Source organism: Dromaius novaehollandiae, chromosome 2 (genome assembly GCF_036370855.1).
Source record: "Dromaius novaehollandiae isolate bDroNov1 chromosome 2, bDroNov1.hap1, whole genome shotgun sequence".
Classification (NCBI taxonomy): Eukaryota; Metazoa; Chordata; class Aves; order Casuariiformes; family Dromaiidae; genus Dromaius; species Dromaius novaehollandiae.
The window spans coordinates 54,260,396-54,284,224 of record NC_088099.1 but is presented as its reverse complement, the minus strand read 5'-3'; the positions used below and the strand labels follow the sequence as shown (position 1 = coordinate 54,284,224).

General features: G+C 41.9%; 1 protein-coding gene across 7 annotated transcripts in view; it reads right to left on the bottom strand.

The window, feature by feature from the left end:
- BMPER (BMP binding endothelial regulator) overlaps positions 1-19,497 on the bottom strand; it is a 166,202-nt gene extending 146,705 nt beyond the window's left edge. For 3 of the 7 annotated variants that reach the window (XM_026100780.2, XM_026100782.2, XM_026100783.2), the window contains exons 1-2: positions 9,389-9,660; positions 8,546-8,631 (exon numbers count right to left, since the gene is read on the bottom strand). In XM_026100780.2, coding sequence (XP_025956565.2) covers positions 8,546-8,631; positions 9,389-9,500 — 198 coding nt within the window. In that variant the 5' untranslated portion in view covers positions 9,501-9,660. Of the gene's footprint in view, positions 1-8,545; positions 8,632-9,388; positions 9,661-10,559; positions 10,654-12,216; positions 12,464-18,095; positions 18,197-19,404 lie in introns of those variants that run through there. The other 4 variants (XM_026100777.2, XM_064506548.1, XM_026100779.2 and 1 more) reach the window with 3 other exon arrangements.
- Between the last annotated feature and the right edge of the window lie 4,332 nt (positions 19,498-23,829).

Here is a 23,829-nt window from a genome sequence, read left to right as displayed (position 1 = left end):
CCCTTCATATTTTTTCCACATATCATTTTTACATTTTAAATATGTTCTTTGGTATTTGACTTTTCTGACCCTGTAATTATGCCAAAGAGAATCTCATTTCCCTACTTGATGCACTGGATCTTCATCATCATTGCAGTGTCATATCACCAACTCTCTTCCAGTAGCGTTTTGCCAAGACCTGTAATCAGTTCAGCACTGTGTGCATATTTATGTTTGCTCAATGCAGCTGACTCTAGGTTAGAAACGTGCAAGTAGTGAACTCTTCACTATCCCATGTGGTCTGAGAAAAACATGAAACAGCTTCTTCAAGCCTGCAGATTTCCAGAATGGTTTAATCACAAGCTGTCACATATGACTGCGCAACACGTCTCTGAAACGAATGTCACGATAAAGCACAGCAAGCCGAAGGCAAATGTACCTCTGGAGGGGTTTGTCATGCCACTCTCACCCACACTGCAGAGCACAAAGCTTCTTTGAAGCAGATTGAGCTGCAGAGAGCTGGGCACAAGGGAAACCAAGAGAGCTGACCTGGCAACCAAAATCCTTATGGAGGCTCGGGGAGAGGCAGCACTTGCTCGCGCTGTGGCTGTGTACACACGGCCCCAGCAGAAGCAGGTCTGTAGAGGGAAACAGTTGGTACTGACGATCCAGTACACGCCCAGTGTGCATTTTGGGAGGGTTTACTTTGGTGTAGGTCTAGCCTGTTTCTCGGACTGAACACCCATTAGCAGCTAGAGCCCCTCTTCCAGTTTAGTTTCACAGAAATCATGGAAATGTTGGATTGAAAGGACCATGGGCCAGCCTCCTGCCTGAAATGAGACTAATGCCAGTACAACACTTTGATCTGGAGGAAATCTTGTCTGCCTCCTCTGAGACCAGGGTGGCCATGCCTGTATATGGGACTAGACTGACTCAAATGTTGCCTTGACGCTGCTGATGGAAACTTGGATCAAGCTAGAATAACCACCTTCTGCCATCAGTTGTTTGGGTTTCATTATCAGAAAGACCAAAGCCTTGTCTTGCACACAGGTAGTGCATGAATTAAGAAAAAGTACAACTGAATCTACACGTAATTCATCTCTCAGGAGATTCTACCAAAGCAGATCGGTTCCAGAACAGGCAAAAAAACTCAGCTCCAGCTCTTGATTTGATTCACTTCTCACTCACAAAGCCATCTTTGTATGCACACACAGATATTTGGTCTCTCTGACAAAGCACACATGGGACATCCAGCTGAACCAGACACAAAGTTTTGACTGTGTTTTGTTTTCTAGGTTTGGGGTTGGATTTTTTTTTCTTCATTTAAAAGATGGCATGTACATCTGTATTATTTTTTAATTGGATAAAAACTAATAAAACCTTTCATCATGTAGGGGCATGTTTGTGTTCCAGGATGCCTTCAAACACCAATCAAAACAATGTTCTCTTTTGCAGTAATATGGGGGTGAAAACTACCAGTACACTACTGTATCTATGGCTTTTTTGTCTCTTTGTTTGTTATTTTTGTGGGTGAAGAGAAAGCTGATTATATTATACAGTCACAAAGACCAAGAATATTTAAATTGAAAGAAGATGCAGTCTTGGTAGGTTCTGTAGTTGATGTACGGAAACTATTGAAATTCTATTAAATGAAATAGATATGAAAGAATTGTTTGATGTATCTTTTTTTTAATATGCACTAGTCCTCTAAAAATCATCTGGGCCACATTATACCTTGACGCAACAACAATTGAATCCTGATGTGCTAAAACATTGCCATCTTCACTGAACATGTCTCAGACACTTGCTCTCAGGCTAGCTATACAATTTCAGCTTGTCTATTGTGCCATAAGAATCAACTATGTTATATATACATGCTATATAGTAAAGAATCCCTGAAAATCCAGTAGCTTTCTTGCTTTAGCCTTTGATGAGGAGTTGGTTTTTTTGAGGGGTACAGTGAAGACAAAGGGTAGAGGTGTTTTCTTCCATTTTTTGGTCTGCTTGGTTTCCCTACTCATTTGGTTCAAGCTAGGTAGAACACTAGATCTTATAATTCCAAATTTAATATAATTGTTTTTTATGAGCAAAGGTCAAATTCTACATTGCACATTTGGATTTAAAAGAGGAAATTTAAACTACAGAATGATGTTTCATGCCGAATAAAACTTATGCCAAGCAAAGCTCTGATTTCTAGTTTTGTGAGCTCCTGTCTCCAAACTTTTCTCATGTTTCCAACACTTGGTTACACTTTCTGGATCACATTTATTTCCTTCTTTTCTGGATTTAGGTGATAAAAGGTTGAGACATATGATTACCACTCCTCAGGTGCGGTTGGCAAGTTTGAGGCACAGACATGAGGGCAGGGAGGGGGGAGGAAAAGAGGGGGATTTGGCCCTGGTTTAGATGTGGTTTGTCAAGATCACCACTGCCTTTTATCAGCTGTTTCTTGACACAACTTACTTTGTTCTTAAGTATTAAAAAAAAAAACAACAGAAAAAAATCAAAAAACCCCAAGAAACTTCCTTCCCACAAAGAACACACCGAAAATACTGCCCTGCATTCTCCTGACAAAGTAAGAATAATTTTCTGCCCAACTGAGATAACCTCTTGCAATGCACAGGCCATCATTACCTAAGGTGTAGTTACCTATTTCATTGTAGTTAAGGGGAACAGACTGGCTTCTCGCCTATCCCTTTCAGCTGGCATTTTTGGTTCATTCATTTTAAAACTATATCCACCACTAGCCAATGCATGGGTTATTCTTGGATCCCTGCTTGCTTCTGGCAAGATGTTCGGGTTCATGTAGATGATGATAAATGAGCAAGAAATTACATGGGTCTCACCACCACCACCAGCACTACCACCTATCATCATTGTCACTGCTGATCTCATCTCACCTTCAGAAAACCCAGCACTCAGAAGTTTAATTCAGGCTAAGCTAATTCTGTGGGTTTTTTACATTTTCATCCTATAATTATACACAGGTTCTCATCTCACCTATTTTCGCTGGACTATAGCATTTTTATGTCTTTTCCACCCTTATTTTGAGTATATATTTCTTGAAAGCAAATGCCATAATATCAGGTGTGAGTCTATTTCTATTTTGAGTTTTAGACACCTTCCAGCCAAAAAGCTCTACCAACAAAAACTGGCTGCACTTGGCCATTTACTGTACTTGTACTAAAGTTGAACTTAAAATATTCCATGCCCATTTTATATGCTGATGTCCATATAAAAAAAAATCTAATCAAAAGTTCCCCTAATATTCTGCTAATAGCATTTTCCCCTTAACATCAAAATGCTCAATATATATCTGTGCTACAGAAAGTCTAGATAGTATTCTTTGTGGTAAGTCTTCATATTTATGAAGTTCTGTTTCTACTAGCACAAATTCATTCATGCCTCTTGTACCCTCAGCCTAAAACTTTCACATATGAAATACAAAGATCTGAATCTGTTAGACATGACATGTTTCAAATCTTCTCAAACTGTAAAGGTGCATAAAGTGCTTCTAAAGATGGAAATAAACTTGTTTTTCACAGACAAGTGAGAATATTTTTAGAAGGGAATTATTGCATTAGGTAATACAGTTATAATCCCTGGTGGTGTTAAAGCATTTAATAATGGGAATAAAAGAATCAGTTTCTCAGACTGAACCAATATAATTCCCTTATGAATGCTATGAAGATTATATTTCTTTACCTATAATCACCATGCCAATCCAGAAAAGTTCTTTAAAACACAAACTTTTTTCATTCAACTTCATAACCCACACAGTTTCACTGCTTTGATTTTCACAGTCCAGCAGGACATTATTTTCTGTTAATTTAGTGGTCAATAATAAGAAAATCTAATTTCACAATTGTATTCAGTAATACATTCTACAAATATTTTTTGTACTGCCAAGGGTTACATCCTTATCCTTATTACAATATTATATTTTTCTTCACAGAGCTGGTGTATTTAATCCTTGCTACTGTTTGTCATATCTGGCACTCCGGTTCAGCTGGGTGCCTCCTGGATAAGGAGCTCACTGCCTGTTAGAGAGAGTCTTTTCCACCTCTTAGTCAGAGAAGTCTTTGGCTATAACCATGGTTGAAATGGGCCAGTCCACCATAGTATACTGCACCGGCACTTCACAAGTAGGCCTACCTGCAATTTTTATCCAGCCTAGCTTCAGAACAACGATTTTTGAGTGCAGCGTCTATCGTTCCATTTTAACCACTAGCTCTAAGTACTAAGGATGATGGTGCATTCTCCCATTTCTATGTCTAACAGCATACAATGTGTATGCACAGGAAAAGAGGTACTTCCAGTTACTTTCAGCCTGCTTTGTGCTCTGCCTGTGTCCCAAGTCCTATGGAAATCCATGAGCTTTTCCAGAGATAGCAAGTCTCCTTGGAGATGCAGAACCACAGATGTCCAAAGTGGAAGTGGGTGGGAGACCAAGGCACACAAGCCCTAACACCATCTTTCAGATAGCAACAGCAAGTCATCATCACTATTCTCGAAACCTCTGGATCATAAAGTCAGCTTAATCTGCCTTTTCCCATCTATGTCTTAGAACAAGTTTAGTTAAGCAGACACTTCAAAAACCTGGTATCAGTGTAGCCAGCCCACTGTCAGAGAGACAAAAAGAAAATGAATGTGTTAATGCTGTGACTATACTACACACAGCCACTCATAAAGCGAATGTTAGTGAAGTGAAAAGGGATGGTTTTGTCATCAAACCATTAGACCAGGAGTTAGGAGGCCTGAGCTTTCATCACAGTCCTACAAGAAATTCCTTGTGGATAAACCGCAATCTCTCTGTGACTTTGATGTTTTCCTCTGCAATAAAAATGGTCATTTCTTGTGGTCAGCTGCAATTAATGATCAGTTCTTTGGAGATCAAATTCATCCATGTTTTATCAAGTGCTTAGAGATGATTAGGTGGAAAGCAATATAGAATTGATTAAGTGTTGTAATTGTGAAAGCTCATATCAAAACTATTTGCTTATAGATGTTTAAAATGATCACCTTTATGGTCATCACTACGACTATAAATTAGTGGCATATAAAATATAAATTAGACATCTCTAAATTTTGATACTTTCAGAACTTATAATAATGAGTAATCCCATCCAAAATGCAAAAGCAAAAGGAGTTTTATCAGTCCTAAGTAAAAGGTAAAATCTTGCAGAGACTTTGTTAGTTCTCATGTTTGCTACCAGAAAATATTTTTAGGTTGTGTAGATTCATGGAAGTTTAACACCAGAGGGTTCACTGGACCCTCTTGTCTGACTTACTTTCTACCACTAGCCATAGACTTTCACCCGATTACTTTGTTGCTGAATCACATATTCAAAACTAAAGCATACTTCTGGTTAAAGCGTTGTATCGCATCACTTGAAAGCATCACACAATGCAAAATCCAACATTATCCATAGTGGCTTGCTCTGCTGCAGTTCTTACACACAGACCTTCAGCGTACATTTACACTTACACACATACATGCACTTAGTCTTACCTCTGTTTCCTTATACTAAGAGCAAATATCAGTGTTGTTCTGCACACTCCAACAAATTTCAGTTTAACAAGTAGGGAGGTCCAAAATAGTTATCTCATAGTGGGTGCAGTGCCTTTTTTATTAGAAAACATTACCTATACTTTAGAAGTGAATGATTTACTACGTGCTACATGAAAACTCCAGCACATATCCCCCAGCCTGAATTCCCGTATCACAACTTCTCTTTCCACACATTACAGCAGATGCGCATGAACTCATCTTGTTTGCTAGCTAGACTTGGCTGTTTCTAGAAGATCCCCACCAGTGTCACTTTTGTATTCAAGATTCAGAATTTTGTGTTATCAATGACTCAAAAAGACAAAACAGAACCTTTCATATAAAACAGACCCTGGGTTCAGGGGGTGCTGCTGTATCTGCTTTGTTTTTAATCACTATCATGAAAATCAGTCTACCCTGTCAATCAGTAAGAATAGGCAACTTTTGGTTTGGGTCTTTCTACCAAGACTTCTCAGTGGTGTATAATGAATTCCACTCATAATTGCTCTTTGTAGTCTTTATTGCATTACTGCAACTTGTTGGCGGCCTGTGAGTTTCTCGTTTTTACCGCATCTCCTCTTGGACCACCACCCCTTGCTCTGCCCTCCCAACTGATTCAGCCAGGGGAGAGAAGCTGTAAGTGGGGGACTGCTTCGCTCCTGCTGCTTTCCTCTTCCTCCCTCACTGGAACACATCCCTGCACTCTGCAGGACACAGCCCCCAGCATCAGCTCTGTCAAACGCTTGAGGATTCAGTTCCAGCACTTCAGTTCCGTCTTCCCTCATTTGCAAGATGGGAAAGACCTGGAAAGATGTTATTTAGATATTCCTCTTCTTCCCAGAGCCATTCAGATTTCTGTAGCTTGTGCAGTTCTTTATAACAGTTCACATTTGTGCTAAATGTATTACTGCTAGGGGAGGTCTGTCACAATCCAATCCAATAATTCAGTTACTTGTTTTACTGTTGTTTCTAACACAAGTGCCCTTTGTTAAATGTTCTGTTCATGCTTGGACAGCAATTGCTTCCTTCCTGGAACAGCTGATTAAGCTCTCTTGTTAGTTGCTCACTGCTTACTATATGAACATCCATCAGGTTTGCCCTTGTAGAGTATGATCAGCCTTCCAGAGAAAGTTCCTCACTGCATGGCTATTAAACAATCAATATTTCTAGTTGGATAGAAGAAAACCTGGTTCTTTTTCCCCTCCTGGCCACAAATCACCACATTACTTTCTGCTCTCCCCAGACCTCTTATAATTGACCTTTTCCCTCGTGACAGGCCTGACAAAGATGTCAGAAACTGTCTGTCCAATAAGTCACTGCTTTGGATGCTGCACAGTGCTAAAGTCAGTATCTCCAGATGGGTTTCCTTTTCCTCTACCAAGTCTCCCAGCTGCCATCTCAAGAAACAGAGATTGCTTTTATCCTTTGGCAAAAATAAAACAGAGCGTATCCAGTGCAGGTAACTGCAGTTGCTCCCTAGGCATCCATATTCTTAATAGCGTGAAGTATCCTACATGATAGAAGGGAACCAAACGTCCTCATTTGCTGGTTCCCTAAAGTAAGCCCTTCAAACCACATAGATTTCTTATGTGCCATGTTTTTTGCAGTTCTTCATGTTCATACACTAAAAGGGTGCTCATTGATTTAATAAGCCAAGGTCTAGAGAGATCTATAAATATAGGTATTTTACCCTGATGCATTATTGCCCTGATGCCCAAGACTGAACTTCTGCTCCTTCACAGATAAATTGCTTCCTCGCTGGTTAACACCAGCTTCCATTAGCAAGAGTGGTGGCAGACATATTTAGGAAGGTAAGCCATGATAAAACACAGCTTCATTTCTTTTCTTGTTTTCCCTTTGATTTCTTCACTCACCACATCCCATTCCCCTCCCTTTCCCATCCCTCTCTACTCAGAAGAATCAATAACTTATTCTTTATCCCTATTAGCTGAAAAGTTATCACGGAGTCTCACTTAAAATCTACTGAAGTCAGTGCGGTGACATCCATCAACTTCAGCGGGCTTAAGATCAGGTTCACTGTGGTTCGTTCCTACAGTTGCCAAAATTGCCTTCTAAAGGCAATTTGAAACAATTCTTTAACTCTTTTACAGAGCTAAAATAGTGATGGCTTTCTAGAAATGCTAATAACATGAATAGCAGTAATAGAATTGGGGTTCTTGATATTTCAGTCATAAAGCAGAAAACATTCTGTAGATTCAGCTATTCTGTAACTTCCAAAATGTAAAGTGTAGTGATTTCTGTTTATGTTTTTCTTTGCATTCAACAGCAAATTCAGGTTTATGGCTTTCTCTTAAATATATTGTGAAAATTTTTATTTACAACAACTATTTTTCAATAACTCCTAAGCCTTGGCTTCCCAAGCTGAACTGCTTCCAAAATGCTTAACTCTGAAGCATTCTGGCAGAATATTTCTCCCAGAAATGTGTATCAACCAGGGACATTATTAACTGCTGAATTCCCAGCACAAGAGGCAGTGTCATCCTGGGAATAAAGCACTTTGATAAAAGCATCACTTGTGCTTTCACTGTCTTCTTATGACAGTGTGTACAGCCCCGTCGCAGCCTGCACTGTGGCCCCTCATGCCCATTCCTCAGCCATCGGCGTGTGGCACTAAGCATGTCGAAGCCCGAAGCAGCAGCATTTCCAAACCTCTACCTTTCACTCCCTTTGCTGAGCTATACGCAAAGATTTTTGTGTGCCAGAGCACCTCTGACTTTGTGAAAACTGTTCTCACCCTGACTTCACATGATAAATGCCGTTTCACAATGTCATACTTAAAGTCACTTATAACTTTGTGCCTGAGAGTTTTAAAGTCAAAGAAACGATTGCCAGATCGTGGATTGGATTACTTTCCATTAGCCGAGCACTGAGATAACCCTGTGTTACCTAAAGGCAACAGAGGTACCCAAGATTTGATTAGGTAAAACGCTCCCCCCGCTTGTGCAGTTACTCTTAGTACAGGCCTGAATGTTCTTATTATCTGAAATCCAAACTTACCAGGCAAACGCACATTATACAAGGGTTGTCTGTGATAAATGGTATCTGTAGAACTTCCCCTTCATTTTCACATTTTGCAACGGATCCTGAAAGAGAAATAAAAATTAAAAAATATTGACGTATTTTAATTTCCCCACCTGTTTTTGGAAACTATCCTAGTTGCTCCATTCCTAGCCTTCAATTTTAAGTTTTGCCTTAATTTGCCAGTTTCAAGCAGTCAAGGATGTTTGTTAGGCGTTTCTGTAAGATCCCAAAGGGAACGGGTAAATGACTGGCCTTTTACTAGACTTTCTTTGTGTCCCAGTTATAGCAAAGAAGGACGCTTTTTCTCTTCTCAGATGACGTGTGGAGAATAACGAGTACTCCATGCAAAGCAGGATACTTCTGTAATGATAGATCCAGACCTCATTGAAATCAGCGGAAAGCTGTCCATTACATGCGGAGGATTTGGACCAAAATCATCGGTACGACAGCAGCACTAAACCAAGCATCCTTTCTAACGCATGACGGCCAACTGGCAGACAAGCCAAAATTAGCAGGCTAACTGTCAAAACGAATCAAATTGGAAATCCCTTTACGGCCCTATCCGCGATGAGCCTGCGTTGTGTCACGCTGGATTCGCTCCGGGACACCTAGCGCCCCTTTGCTTGTGCTAGGGATGGACGCCGCGCTCCCCTTTACGCCCCAGGTACCAGCAAAACATCTCCCCCCAGGCGGGGGGGGAGAAGGGGGAGAGGCGCGGTGCCTGTTTTCCCCTGCCCCAGACCCCGCCGCGACGCCCGCCTTTCCCACGCCCGCGCCCCGACGGCAGGTGGGCGCCGCGCAGCCTGCGCGCCCGCTTACCCGTGAGCAGCGAGGAGGCCAGCGCGGCGGGGAGGCACAGGGCGCCCAGCAGCACGGCGGCGGCCGGGACGAGGCGCGGCGCCGCCGTCCTGCCCCCGCCGAACCGCGGCATCGCCCCGCGGGACGCGCCGTCGGGTGCCCGAGCCCGGCCGCGGGCGGCAGCAGAAGGAGGAGGAGGAGGAGGAGGAGGCGGCCGGGGGGAGGAAGGGAGACGCTGCCCCGCCGGGGAGTCCCACCCCACGGCGGCAGCGGGGGAGGGGATTGCCGGTGCGGGGAAAGCGGCTGTCAGCGCCGGCCCCTCGGCCCCGCACCCCCTCTTTGCGTCGCCCCCCGCCCCTGCCCGCATCGCTTCTTATACCTTCCTCTCCCCATAGTCCCTCCTCCGGCACCCCCCGGCCCCATGCCTCCCTCCCCCCCGGCGCACACACGCTGCCAGCCCCAGACCCCGGCTCCCCGCCGGGAGGTGCCCAACCACTCCCTCCCCGGCCCCGCCGCGCCGCCCGGGGCCCCGCCGCGCCGCCCGGCGTCGGGGGGCTGCGCCCGGCCGCCGCGCCGCGCCGGGCAGGGGGGAGGCGGGGGAGAGGGAGAGGATCAAGGAGGAGAAGACGAGGAGGAGGAAAAGGTAAAAGGAGGCGAGGAGCGGAGGAAACTCGGATCCTCGAAGAGGTCCGGTGCTGCCGCAGCCCCGGGTACCTGGGTGGAAAGCGGCGGTGCCCGGCTCCCTCCGGCGGGCTCGTCCTGCCTGGGGGCAGCCCCGACCGGCAGGCAGCGAGACGGGACGGGACGGGACGGGACGGACAGCAGAGCAGACGCTGGCAAACGCCTGCAAACGCCGCGGCGGCTCCGCTCCCCGCGGGTCGCGGCTGCCGGGGGCCGGGGCGCTCCCCCGCCTGCTGCCCCCTTCCCGCCGCCCCAGCTGCGCTCGCCGCAGCCGCCGCACAAACTCCCGCTGCCGGCGCCGGCCCCCCCGGGGGCTGCCCCAAGGGGGGCTCCCGCCATGCCCGGGGCGCCCGGCTGCCCCCTGCCCAGCCCCGGGGCCCACTTCGCCCCCGGCCCCCTCGTCCCATCGCGGGGTCCGCAGGAGCTGGGGCTTGCTCTGCCCACCGCCCCTGTAAAGGGGTTTATCGGTGAGGGGGCAGCGGGCTGGTGGCTCCCCTTCCCTAAATCTGACCTGCCGCGCCGAGTCCATCGCCCCGTCGCGCCCTGGTAGGTTTTAGTCTTTCCATTTCCTCCTTAACGCTTCCCGTTTGCGGGTCCACATTTTGCTGTTCAGGGTATGAACACAGGCAATATTAGATATAGGCATACACCTCTCCTTTGCACGCACACGCGCATGTATCATCTGGACGGTATGACATTCTTGGTATACGGCAGGAGATTTTTCTTTGACAGATCTTTACAAGTCTGTTTTGCAAACCGTTTTCCTTCAACTGTGATGTTTCATTTGGGGAAATCAACACTCAGAAATAAACTAGCCTGATGACGAGCTGAAAAATGTCTTCAGATTTATACACGTTTTTATTTTCTTTTGGGGGGGGGGTGGATCTGACTTACTATTTCAAAAAGGCTTAAAGCAATAGCAAATCAGGTGCATGACAAGGGCCGGTATGTACAGCACTATTTTAAATATGTTTTACTTCCCAGTAAGATGCAAGGCAATTAGATTTCCAGGTTCATTTTAAGAACAAAAAACAAAAGCCAAGAACCCCGAAAGCCTGAATCTTTGTTCTAAAACAGAAGATAATGCATACCTCATTTCCAATACAATTTGTCACCTGTCCTTACAGTGGTAAGCAAAAGTCTTAAAATGGCTAAAATTCTCTATGATAGGGATTACAGAAAATTGATCTTGGTAAACTTATAGAGATCACCAGCAAAATCCTTCTGTATGAAAAAAGAAAGCCTACTTGTTTCATATCACCCAATCTCAATTTGTACAGGTTGAAGCTGCCTAGTCAAATATGATCATTTAGATGCCATTAAAAGAAACACACAGAGAAAAGGATTTTATATTCCATAAAAATGTAATTAGGATACAAAATTTGCTCCACATCATGTAGAGTACCTAACAAGCTCAGTATATAAATACAAGGTCTGTAATCTGAATACTGTTTTTCTGGGAAACATCCTCATCATTCTCTGTATTTTCACCATAGATGACCACATAGAGATACACAGGGTTACATATTACACACTACCCTAGAAGAGATCTTCACTGTTCTGAATGTTTTTTCCATTGGAAAGATGTACTGAATCTTTTGGCAAACTGGCTTTTTCTTTCGTCTCTATCTGTGAGCAGCGGCTACATTTCCCTTTTCTCATCCCCGTGCATTCGCAGTCTTTCTAAAGCAACAGCCTTGGCGGGGGGGGGGGGGAGAAGCTACCCTAATAATTTCTCAAGTGACAACTACCACAGGAGAGTACTTACATCTTTGTGTGCATCAAGTCTTCTCTTCACAACGGTCTAAAATTCATTAAATATTAATGTCAACTGGTGTGAGGAACGAATACAATTCACAAAGCACAGAGGGCATCAACTAATAATTCCGGCACCCAAATAGCCGCAGAGGACTAAAATAGTCTGAAAATGTGAAATAATTCATCTCCTTTATAAACTGAAGACAAGAGGTGACAGCAAGTGAACATCACATTCAATTCCTGCCTTAACTCATTCACAGTTAATAAGAACATGTAATGAAATCACACCAGCGGCAGGGCAGTTACCGAGCAATATACACATATTTGTTATATAGCTTTACCTTCCCTGTGGAAAGAAGTGCAAGCACAACTAAAACACCTTCAGCACACTGGTTGGGCCTAAAACTTACCTCTGAAACAAGGTCTGTGAGAAGAAATTGTTGCACGAGTGCTCCACGGGGTGAGCTCCCCAGGTCTGTGCCTTATTTGCAGCTGCACACGGGTTTTGGGAGAGGAATTTGCCCATCTTCATTGCTTGAAACGCCTGCTGAAATGGCACTCAAAGCTTCCTCTGCCATGCTTCCCAGCCTGTTAGCTGCCCAGTAAACCGGCTTGCTGAGGCCATGCAGTCTCCCGCTGCACTATCTCCCTTCTCATCTGGGAAAAGGGGAAACAGTTGTTGTTAGGAGCAACCTCAGTTTCTTCCTGCTTCCTCACTGATATTGATAATGGTGACATGCCATGGAGAAGAGTCACTTTATGTTAATTTAAATCTCTCATGAAGTGAAACCCAGCATGGGAGGGAAATACACCATCTTAATTCCCCTGCCTTAGTTTCACCCACTCCATGCTACTGGTGTGGGTTTGGGTTTGGGTTTTTTTACCTCTTCCTTACCTTATCTCCCAAGCTTATCTTACAAGAGGTCTGCATCCTTTTTGGCTGTGATGCCACGTTAAGTGTCCCTAATGCATCCCTGCATGAAGGAGCACTTATTTTTCCAAGCAACATTCAAAGCTATGAGAGCTTTTAGCAGAATCAGGGGCACACTGAAAACTCTGGTTGTGCTATTGGATATGCATAGAGACTTTTGATTTAACTGCTGGCATATAACAAAGCATATATGTACAAAGTATAAGCACTACATGGTATCACTTGGTATCACAAAGATATATTCAGTAGGTTTTTTTTTTTTATCAGTCAATCTAGGTTCATTCACATTGATGGAATTTTGGCTGTTCACAAATACCTAGTCTTTAATTAATTTGACTGCTTCTCCAGTGATGCTTTGCCTGTGATCAGCTGTAAAGTGTTAACAGTGTCAACAACTAGCTGGTTGTAATAAAGGTTTGAGTTAGCACCCACCTAAAATGAAAAAAGGTCTACAGTTAACAGTAACAGCGAACAAGATGACAGTGATTACGTTCACATCTTTCTTCATGATAATCTGTTTTACTGGCAAGCCAAATAGCTAGAAACCTCATTCTTTATGATCTCAAGAATTCTGCCAGGACTTAAAGAACACACTTAATCATTACAGTTCACTTATACTTTCTTTTGTTCAGGAAATGTACTGTTTTAACTCTTGTGCATAGGTGTACTTAGGGGTCACTTACCATGCAAGAATGTATGCAATAAATATGCTACATAGGAAGGTGTATATGTTGGCATTGTGAATGTCCCTGCTTTTATTATTTTTATGTTGCTATGCATTATTTTAATGCAGTTTCTTTGTGTTTATGAGACTTTTCAAAATAAAGAAGGAAGCATATCTCTGAAAAACACTATATGGAAGACTATGGAAATTGGCACAGCAGACTGTTTCCAGAAATTCTGTTCTGCTGAATGACGATGCATTTACAAGGCAATGAATATGCAATGACAGTGGTTTGCATAACAGATTCAGCTTACACATTTCTATAGTTACTAACATTTTGCTAGAGATAAACAGAATTCTTGAGCCAATAACTTATTTATATAAAAATCAGAAAGAAGGCCACACATACGTGCTATAATTGAAGGTATGGATCTGATAAGCTCTGACCCTGCAAATTCTTGCTGAGTGACCAGTAAATTGGGGAGCTGTTTTGCTGCCAGTGCATCAACACACCAGTTGGGAAGTCTGATAACAGTTCGTATCATCGTGACGCAGCCATCAAACTTCCACACAGGAGAGCAGCTGTGAGTTATTCTACAGTTCATCATTTGGTGGCTGATCAGGTCTTCATCATTCTCTTGTGCTGATCTGGGCTACAGCCTTTCAAATACAGGCACATATTCTTCTGAATAACTGATTCTTCTGAATAACTCATTCATTTCTGTTTTTACTCATGTTCTAAAGTTAAGAGTGTCTGCCAGAATGAACAAACAGTATTTCTTGCACAGCCACTTTTCCTCCATGAGATAAAATTAATAAACTTTGGGACCAGCCTAAATATATCAAAGAGATGTTCCTGACAAAGCTGCCCTACTGCAAAATAATCAGAACACTAAACTGATGTAAATGAGGTCTGGAGACCACACCAACAGGTTTTTAAATTGTTACAGGATTAAAAATGACATATGGACAAAGTCGTTAAATAAAAGGGTAGTACAAGAAAGTACCTAAAAGTTACAGTGAAACTTACTTGAATAAATGTTTATAAATTTTATCAAACAACACATCATTCTGACAGTTTTCCATAAACTCATGGAACATGCAGAGCATTTAATTTATTTGTGGCAAGATAAAGATAATGAATAACATTTAAAGAGTTTATTAACATAGAATGTCCTGGCATCATCGACTTTCATACTTCCATTGTTTAAATTCTATTTTCTAAGAATCCAGAAAGTTAGTGTCTTACAAAAGGGAGTTTCTAACTGCAAAAGTCTTCAAAATCATCATCATTATCTGTATTTGTACACATGCAAACCAAACCAACAAAAAGCACAAGCTAAGCTGGATGTAAAAACAGCAGTACCTCAAACTAAAAAAATTACTTGAATCTGGCAGAGAACAATAAAAAAATATCACTTCAATGTGGAGAAAATGGACCATTTTTGCTTTATATCTGATGCAGTCTTTACTATAGAAGTCCTAGCAGGTATCATGAAATAGGCCACAGGCCAAACAATTTAAACTGGCATATGCTCATATTCCTTTTTGTTACTTAGCTGCTGCAAATAGCTTCTCTTCCAGGGACAATAAAAGTTATTTTGTGTGAGTTATTTGTGTTTGTGTTAGTTTTACCCTTGGACATCTGGTGGGTCTGATAAAGGACAAGAGCTAATGAAATCACATCGAGTGCCATACATGAAGTCCTTCTTTGTTTTAAAATCGTGAGACAAACTAAAACCTGCATTTTGCCCAGCTATTTTACCAGCTAATGACTGCAACAAATAAGGAGTAGAGTCTAGAAACATTTTATAAAATGGAAGACTGATGATTGCAGATGAGGGTAGACCCTTTGCACACTATGGACAGCCGCGCCACATACACCGAAGTTCTTAAACCCCCCCATACAAAAAGGCATGCTTATTCTGACATGAGATTTTTCCTTCCAGCCAGGATCCAACTCAAAAGCAGCTGCCTTTACCAAGCCCAGAAAGGCAGAGGGTTGTATTTTTACTAAAAGACACATTTCCAGTTGCATGCATCCTGTAAGATCATCACTTCACCTACCGAGACTCTACCGAGTGAGTTTTCATATCGCTCTGTTCTTCCTGCTATTGTTCTTGTTTTACAGCAGATTTTCTCCCAGGCCTTTTTTGACTGACAACTAAAAGGCTTAAAAACTCTGAGGTGATGTCTGAGGAATAAAATCCATCAAGTCAGAGTCTCCTCTCGTTCACATGGGTGCCCTCATTCACACTCTAATGAGTGAGAGGAGACTAAGGGCCATTAATTTTAAGCCATCTATAATAAAAAGTTACAGCTTGTCGACAATAGCAGGCAAAAAAGAAAAGCTGCTGTGTGGTGCAATTGCTGGCAGATGGCAGTGTTGGGAGACCAGATCTCCACAGCTCGCAGCCACATGACAGAGATGGAGCTGCTTCCACAATTACCTGAACCACAGACCTGTTTATAGCAATCTAATCTATATGTGCTAATATCTTGCTCCTACATGAGTGAAATGCTTTCTTGGTTTGTTCTCAGAATGTACTTTTTCTTTGTGCTCATCTGGCTTTACATGTACAGGGCATTCACTTTTACTATCCCTGCAAGGATACAATGTACTTTATCTTATCCGGAAGCAAAACAAAAGACAGTGTTACAAATAACCCCTTTTTATTCTTATTTTACAGACACAAACTTTAGGTAATTTAAAATTACTTTTTTTCCCTTTCTTTCTTTCTTTCTTTTTTTCTTTTTTTTTTTAGAAAACTGGCTGTGCAACATTACAGCTGGTGTAGGTAAGAAAACTTTTTTCTTGGCTTCTGATTTATATTAATACACCATTTAGTGTAAATGACAGTACCACACATATAAAGAGCAATGAACTGACAATAATAAGGAGCGTTTTTCAGCTCTAGCCATCAGGATGTTTGCAGATGTACACAAGCAAATCAGGGTCATCCTGCTCTGATCTAGTCTAACATCTGCTAGTTATGGAGTTTCTTAATAAATAATATAGCCATTATTAAAGAAGCAATCAAACAAGATCTCATAGTCATACTGAACTGCCCATCAATCTAACTACTTGAATAATTGAAACCCTGGAAATTCTCCATGTGCTTAAACACAAAAGTAGAGAAGAGTACACAAAAATGAAAGTAGAAATGAACAAGTTCCTAGGAACAACAAAGTAGAAATTTGTTAAAAACTCATTTCATTTTGCTACTGGTTCACTGAGGTCAGATTAATCTTAGATCTTCACACACACACGCACACACACACACACAGCCACTTGAGCAAGAGAAAAATGTACTTCCAGCAGGCAGTGTAATTCATCTGCCTGCCTCTCAGTTATCTGTGACACTTTCAGGGGGACACGAGAGGATCATTAATTGTGGGCTTTTGGTGTCATTACGCAGATCAGCAGGGGGGTTCTGCAAAAGCCTCAAGTTCTCAGACAAGAGCAAACCTCTAAATACGTAATTTAGAAGCATGAGGTGAAAAGAGACAGGGAAAAGTATTTACTTTGGTGAAGTATCAGTCCCATGTCTTGTATATATTAGCAGGTTAAACCCAAGAGAGTCAGCTGAGTTACTTGTGACCAAAGAAAACAATTAATCATCAGTTTTAATGTTTTATAGAATTTTAAATATGTATTTACATGTGGCATACACTATTTACTTTAGGTATCTTTAAATGTAGACTTTGAAGTCTCAAGGAAATGGCTGGCAGGTATTCTAACATACAAAATGATTTCTTTTTAAAGGTTGGGTGGTGATAAGCTGTTTTCAGAAGTGAATTTGTGGGTTTGAAGTTTGGTTTTGGCTTTGGTTTTAATTAAGCTAGTTTGAAAAACCCCTCAGAATTACCTTTTTACCAAGTTAGTTAAAATTCTAACCAGCTTTCATACTGTCACATTTTGATCAAATCAAAGTCAGGCTGTATTCTAGTTTGCATTGGTATGGAAGTTTAGTAATAAATGATAACGACTATTAAACAAAACCAATGTTATCATATTGCAAGTACTTTGAAAACTGCCCACCTTGCTAAGAGATCAAGTAATTTAGACCCTTTCCCAGGAAACATTCACACGTAAGGGAAGCCCAGATGTGTTCAATGAGAATAGTTACATCATGGGCAACAAGGCCGTCCTGTACCCATTTGTTGAACCAGGACCCTATAGGAAACCAATATAACTCCATTCAGAAGTGGAACAATTATAGTATCTGTGTGCCTCTGCGTTCAGGTTGACTCTGTGTTGGGTTACCCAAGATCTCTTCTTCCAAGAGGACTGAAGCTCTGCTGTTCCCAGGGCCCTGAGGTGGCAAAGTGCATAACCCTCCAAAAACGGTAGCACTGGGTGCCATCAGCATTAGCACAGACTTCCACAAATCTGGGCGCGGAGGATGTCATCCAGGTCCCAGAACCACGGGCCCCACAGCATCACACCCCAGTTGGCTGGCCCTCACATTTGCCACAACCTGGCACCAGACCTAAATGACTCTGCTTTAAAAAAGATGCAAAATACAGCATGACCAACTGAGCCATAAACACTGCTAAGTGGCTGTCAAAGTTTGGCGGCTTCTAGACTTTGCTTAGAAGACAGTGGTTTCATGAAAGCTGAACAGAAAGAAACCCAACAAGTAAAACAGGACTCCTTTGGGTAAAAGGCGCAACACTGTCCTGGTACTTACAGACTACACCAAGCCAGCCGATGCTGCAGCGCGGGGCCAGCCATGTCCTTCCGCTACCCACTAGTGTCACATGGAAGGGGGCCACTCGCAGAGCAGAGCGCCTGCAGGATGGAGACACAAATCTTTACCTAACAGATCATTCAGGATGGTATTTCTTGATGTTCACAGTTACTTTCCTAAATAGACTTGTCTGGGGGCACATGTTGCTCTTCATAAACTTTCATATTACAAGAGAGAGATATCAAACAATAAATCACCAAACTGAGGGTTTTGCACTCCCACAGTGGAACTGCTTTCAGTTCTATCGTGCCAGAAGTAATGGAAGTAATTGGACTTTATAAATATCATTTCTATGCATCTCTACTTAAAAAAACAACCATTCCCACACTGTAAATGATGATTAATCCACTTCTGAACATTCTGCAAAATGACAATACAAACCATCTACTACAGAAAGTAACATCCAGTGAGTCGCTAGTGCTAGCAACAGCTCCATGCCTTGCTTTTGGATCCATTCCAGTTGGATGAATAGACAGTACAATTCCCAAAATGCAGGAATTTTTGCTGCTATGAAACATTCAGAGGACAATAATCAACCCTCTGCCCTGTAATGATATGATTTCAAAAAATGGCCATTTATTTTAAAATAGTCTCTGTGGTTTGTAAAGCTGTTTCTGCAGAATGCACATACTTTTGCAGGCTTTCGGCTGCTAGCCCAAGTGCAGAAAAGGATAAGAAAAGACAGTTTGAATTTACATGATGCTAACTAGAAGAAACACACAAGGAAAGATGGCTCTATATAAAGCTACATATTATTCTCTTAGAAAACTAAAATGGTGCAATGCAAAGTATTTTTTTTCCACAGTTAGCAGAATCCAGTAGGATATACATGCATTGCAAAGGTATGAACATGAGAGCACCCAAACAATAACTCCATTCATCCACAACCAAATTCTCAAAATTTGGAGTCTCAATTTCTGGTTTCCCAGACTGAGCTTCAGCCCTTGAGTTTAATTGGGATATCTAAAAAAGGAGGGCAATCAAAATCACCAGTCATTTTTGATAATACAGGCTGTAGGGAAGGCAGGACAGCAGCTGAGCCAAACCCAACTGAAACAATGTGTGATATATTAACACAAAGATATCCTCATGGGCACATAGTGAAGATGAAGAGAGATGTTGGAGCCTGAAGGGAGAGACAATTTGCTGTGATTAAAAACGACTACATCTGTTTATGAGTATTTTCTAAGCACTGCCTAGTGCTATAGTTTGCAAAGGGTGGAAAACACAAAGAAAGGCCAGATAATACCTCTGACGTGAGCCAGAGGCACGGAGCCGGGGGAATCCACGGAGAGCCCTGCCTTGGTCTTAAGGGATTCTGGCACAGTCTGACTGCAAGATGTGGCCTCTGTTGGAGTCCTGTGCTGGAATAAGAGATTTATCCTTTACAAATAAAACTCAGATCATTCTCCACTTCTCCTGCTTCCTCTCTGCCCTGTTTGGGGGCACAGAGGGGCAGAAGGGGAAAAGGGCTGGTGCCTGGCGTCAGGAGTGCCCAGGCATGCTGTCAGCACCTCACCGCCCCCCGTTACAGCTTATCCCCACTGAGGATCAGACCCATGATCTTCTCACCACAAAAGCTACATGACTAACAACAGTCTGACCCCAAATAACTACAAAGCAGCTGTAAGAAATTAAGAAGGAGAAGGGTGCTGCTTTCACTTACACCCTCTGGCTGTTTTTTCTTGGGGAAAAAAAAAAATCCCCTCTGGCCACTCTGGTGAGTAAGTTTACCACTTTGGAAACCACTCTGCCACACCTACTGGGTGCTGAATCAGTACGAGTTACACAACTTTGCTATTTGCAGGCAGTTTGACTTATTTACCTCTGCTGCACCACTCACTCCACTTTCAGCAGCGCGCTGCTGGTTTGGAATGAGACATCGCTATCGACTGGAGTCACGGTGGGACAGAGCAGGAGCAATTCATCTTTAAACTTGGTGCCTGCAGGAGCACCTAAAAAATTACAGTAGTAAGGACAATAACCAGAGAGCCACGGAGGAAGGAGTTTCAACCAGAAGTCAGTGTGGAAACGATTTGATAACAATCCGCTCTACAAAAAGTAACAGTTTTTCATAAATATTACACACAAAACTTCCTCCAGCTCTATTATAACAATGCAAATAAATATACAGGTAAAAGCCAGAACTCACTTTCTAGCTTAGCCACAAAGCGACAGACAGGCTCACTGATTGGAGACCTAAGAACCTAAACCCTCAGGGTTCAGGTTTGTATATTGGGTATCTACAGTGACAGAGGTGCTGAAAAGTATTTGTTGAAACTGTTTTACTGGTCAATGAGAGAATCCTGAAAAAGTAGGACCACACTCTATTTTGTGCCTCTTAGGTTTTGTGTGATCAAAATTATCAAGTTAAAGGTAGAAAACTCACTAGGCATAGCGCTCAGGTCCTCTCTAGACATGCTGTAAACTGGAAACCAAAAATCAGTGGCCAGCTTGGAAAATGTTGATCTTAATGAGAAGCAAGAAAGGTTAAATGCGCTAACTCTGTTACTCACTGGGATTTATTTGCTCAGTTCTAATTTTAACTTTGGTGAGCCCAATAAAAGGTATCACATCACCGTCTGGGTAGCTGTCTTACAAAAAACAATACAGCTACCAACTTTCCTCTGTTGGATGACATACTTGGGCAGTAGCCCTTTAAAAAAAAAGGCTTCAACTTCTTTAGAGTACATTGGGTTTTCCATTCAGTATTTTTCTGATGCTGAAAGCAATGTTATTCATCCCAGAGAAGAATAGCTACATTGTATTTTAAAGGTTTAACCAAAACACTCTCCTCATTTTGCTGCAAGTTGTCCTTCTCTCTTTCAGGATTTTAAAACACATCTATAAACTGGTTGCTGAGTGAAATCATCATTTTATGGTTGACGGTATCTAGTTCAAAAAAGAAAGAAAAAAGGAAAAGAAATGAATTACATGATTGCAAAAGTGACTATAAAAATCTGGATGACGAGAATAAGGACGGGAAGCAAAGGAAGGACTCCTGTCCTACGAGATGAGCCAATGAATGCTGAACGTGGAAGGAGTTTGTTAAAAAAAAAAGACAAGACAAAAATAGAAAAAATAAAATCAATTCTTCATGCAGATGTGTACCAGCCACAATCTACAGTAATCTATGCATCTGCAACTCTCTTTCACCTTGTTTTTGTTAACCTCACTTGTAATAATTGCATAGATGAAGACCTTTTACTTTCTCCAATTCTGTTAGCCTGCAGTAAGGAAGCATAATCCAACTTTATTTGGATCTTGCTTTCCTATGACTGTAAATCTCTTGATTCACAGTGGTGTTAAGACTAGATAGGTACAACTGGAACAATGATAGATCAGTAGCTATTTAAAGGCCAGTCATATTTATGCATATTCTTCTGTGATTGTTTGGCCACCCAAATGCATTCATTTTCAGTCCTCTCTTACTGATATCACGTTGTTTGGTATCACTACATCCACTCCTAGTGCCTGACCACCAAACACCTGAATGTAATAAACCTGGGGGGACAGTCTTACCCAGATAGGACAACGTTCCTCTTCTCCAGGGGAGAACACATCTCTTCGCAGCAGCGCCAAGGGAGCATTAGGACGCACTCCTGCTGGGTATCAGATAGTTTAGTGCACTTCAAAGCTCTGTGGCTCTCTTTTTCCTCTCCTCCCAGGCCTTTCTGTCACAGATGTAAGGGACAAGTCCTTACAGTTGAAATACAGTTGCCCAGAGCAATGGGCAAAACATTCCCGTCACAAGTCGTGTACTTCAGGCTCCTCTTCGGCTACGACAGCTTTTGGGACTTGCACCCTCAATTCCACAAAGCAGCTGTCCACTTGCATCACGAAAGATACGTGTCATGCCACCATGAAATAGCTAGCTAATGCTGGAACATGGCAGTCAAATATGCTGCCAAGGCAAACTCTGTTTTTCCTGGATCAGAGGCAATCACACCACGTTAAGAAAGCCATGTTCTCAACAGTTCCTAGTTACAGTCACTGTTCAAGCAGAAGGAAGAGACGAAAGTCAGACAGCTGGAAAAAGCAGTTCCTGTTATATAATATATGTAGCAACTTGTCTGTTCTTCAATATGTATGGATCCCAACTGCTTCCACTTCATTGTATCATCAAGGGAAGAAAAAGTACAATAATCCCCTCTATGTCTCTTGTAATTGCATCCAACCATGATTAAAATACACTGTGGGCACTTTAAGTAACTATTAATTATTGAATGCTTGCCTCTTAATGAATTGGATTATCATCTGTGATAGACCAACTTCTTAATATATTTTCTAACACATAAAAGATGTTGTGGAATTGGACTGTCATTTAAAATGAATAAAATAACAAAATCAATCTAATTAATAAAAAACATGCTTCCCAAACACACTGTAGACTTTGGGATACAGTCTCATCAGGTTTAGTAAAATAAAGAGGTCTGGTCCAAGTTGTACCTGGTTCAGAAACCTTGGTGATGAATCCTAAGGGTTTTCTTAAGAATGTCATCTATGCTATATTCATTAAGCATGACAAAATGTCTCAGTATAATGTTAAAAAGATCAGAGGTGCCAATTTTTGCATAGTACATGAAATTGAGGAAATAGCAATAATAACCACAACATCAGTTTACAGAAATCATGGCAATCTTTAAAAAGATAGAGAGCCAAGCTTTCTGTTGATCAAATTCCAGGTTAGCTAAGTGCATTCTTCTTAGAAGAACTTCCTCCTGGAAATACTTCCTTCCCATATTTTTTCCACTGGGGAGCAGAAGGGGAGCATAATGTTCATTGCTTCGTTTCCTAAATTATTTAATAGTGGTGCTTTGGTTGTTGAAGAGCTGCTATACATTATCCTGAAAGTGACTTCATCTCAAAAGTGGGTGACTTAACATGTATAAAATGCTTTGGGATTTTATTTATTTTGAAAGGGCCTATTTAACATGCAATGTTGCTTTCTACAGAGAAGCAACCACTTCTGGGGTGGAATGCAGTAGCTATTTAATTAATACTGACAAGCTAACTCTCATGGATATTGTATTTCAGAATAATGCCTTTTGGAGTGATCCTCATAATTTATTATATCATCCAGCTAGGAGTAAATGGTGCTTATATGTCATCTTAGCATGACATGTGCCCTCCGGTAAAAGAGTAAGGATGCTGCTCCCATCAAAATCAATGGCAAAATACTCAGTTAAACTCAATGAAGGTAGACTTGGGCCTCAGCTTACAGTAATGACTCAGTATTACTGTCCTCCCTTCAAGACTGTTGATCAAGCAACAGCTTACACAGAACAGAACTTGTACCTTGCTTCTGCAGCTGAATACGCTGTCAGTCTGCACCCAGCTGGAGCTGGCTGGTTGTGGGTGAGCAACAATCTGCAGCGATGATTCCCTCTTATGGAACACCCTGAGTCTCTAGTCCGCTCATAAAGATGAATCAAAATATCTTCTCCAACACTGTTACCATTTTCCTCTGGAGTCTTAACTGCTTTTGCCAAAAATAGTTTCCAAAAGAAAGATTTTCATGATGAGAACATAGTGTTAAAGTGGTGCTAGCAAACAAGTGAAAAATACAATATGCTTATGCTGTATCAAATGGAAAATACTACCATTAGAGCTAACATCAGTTTATGTCCTGTAGCTTGAGGATATGGAGCTCTAGGTAACTTTTGCCATGATT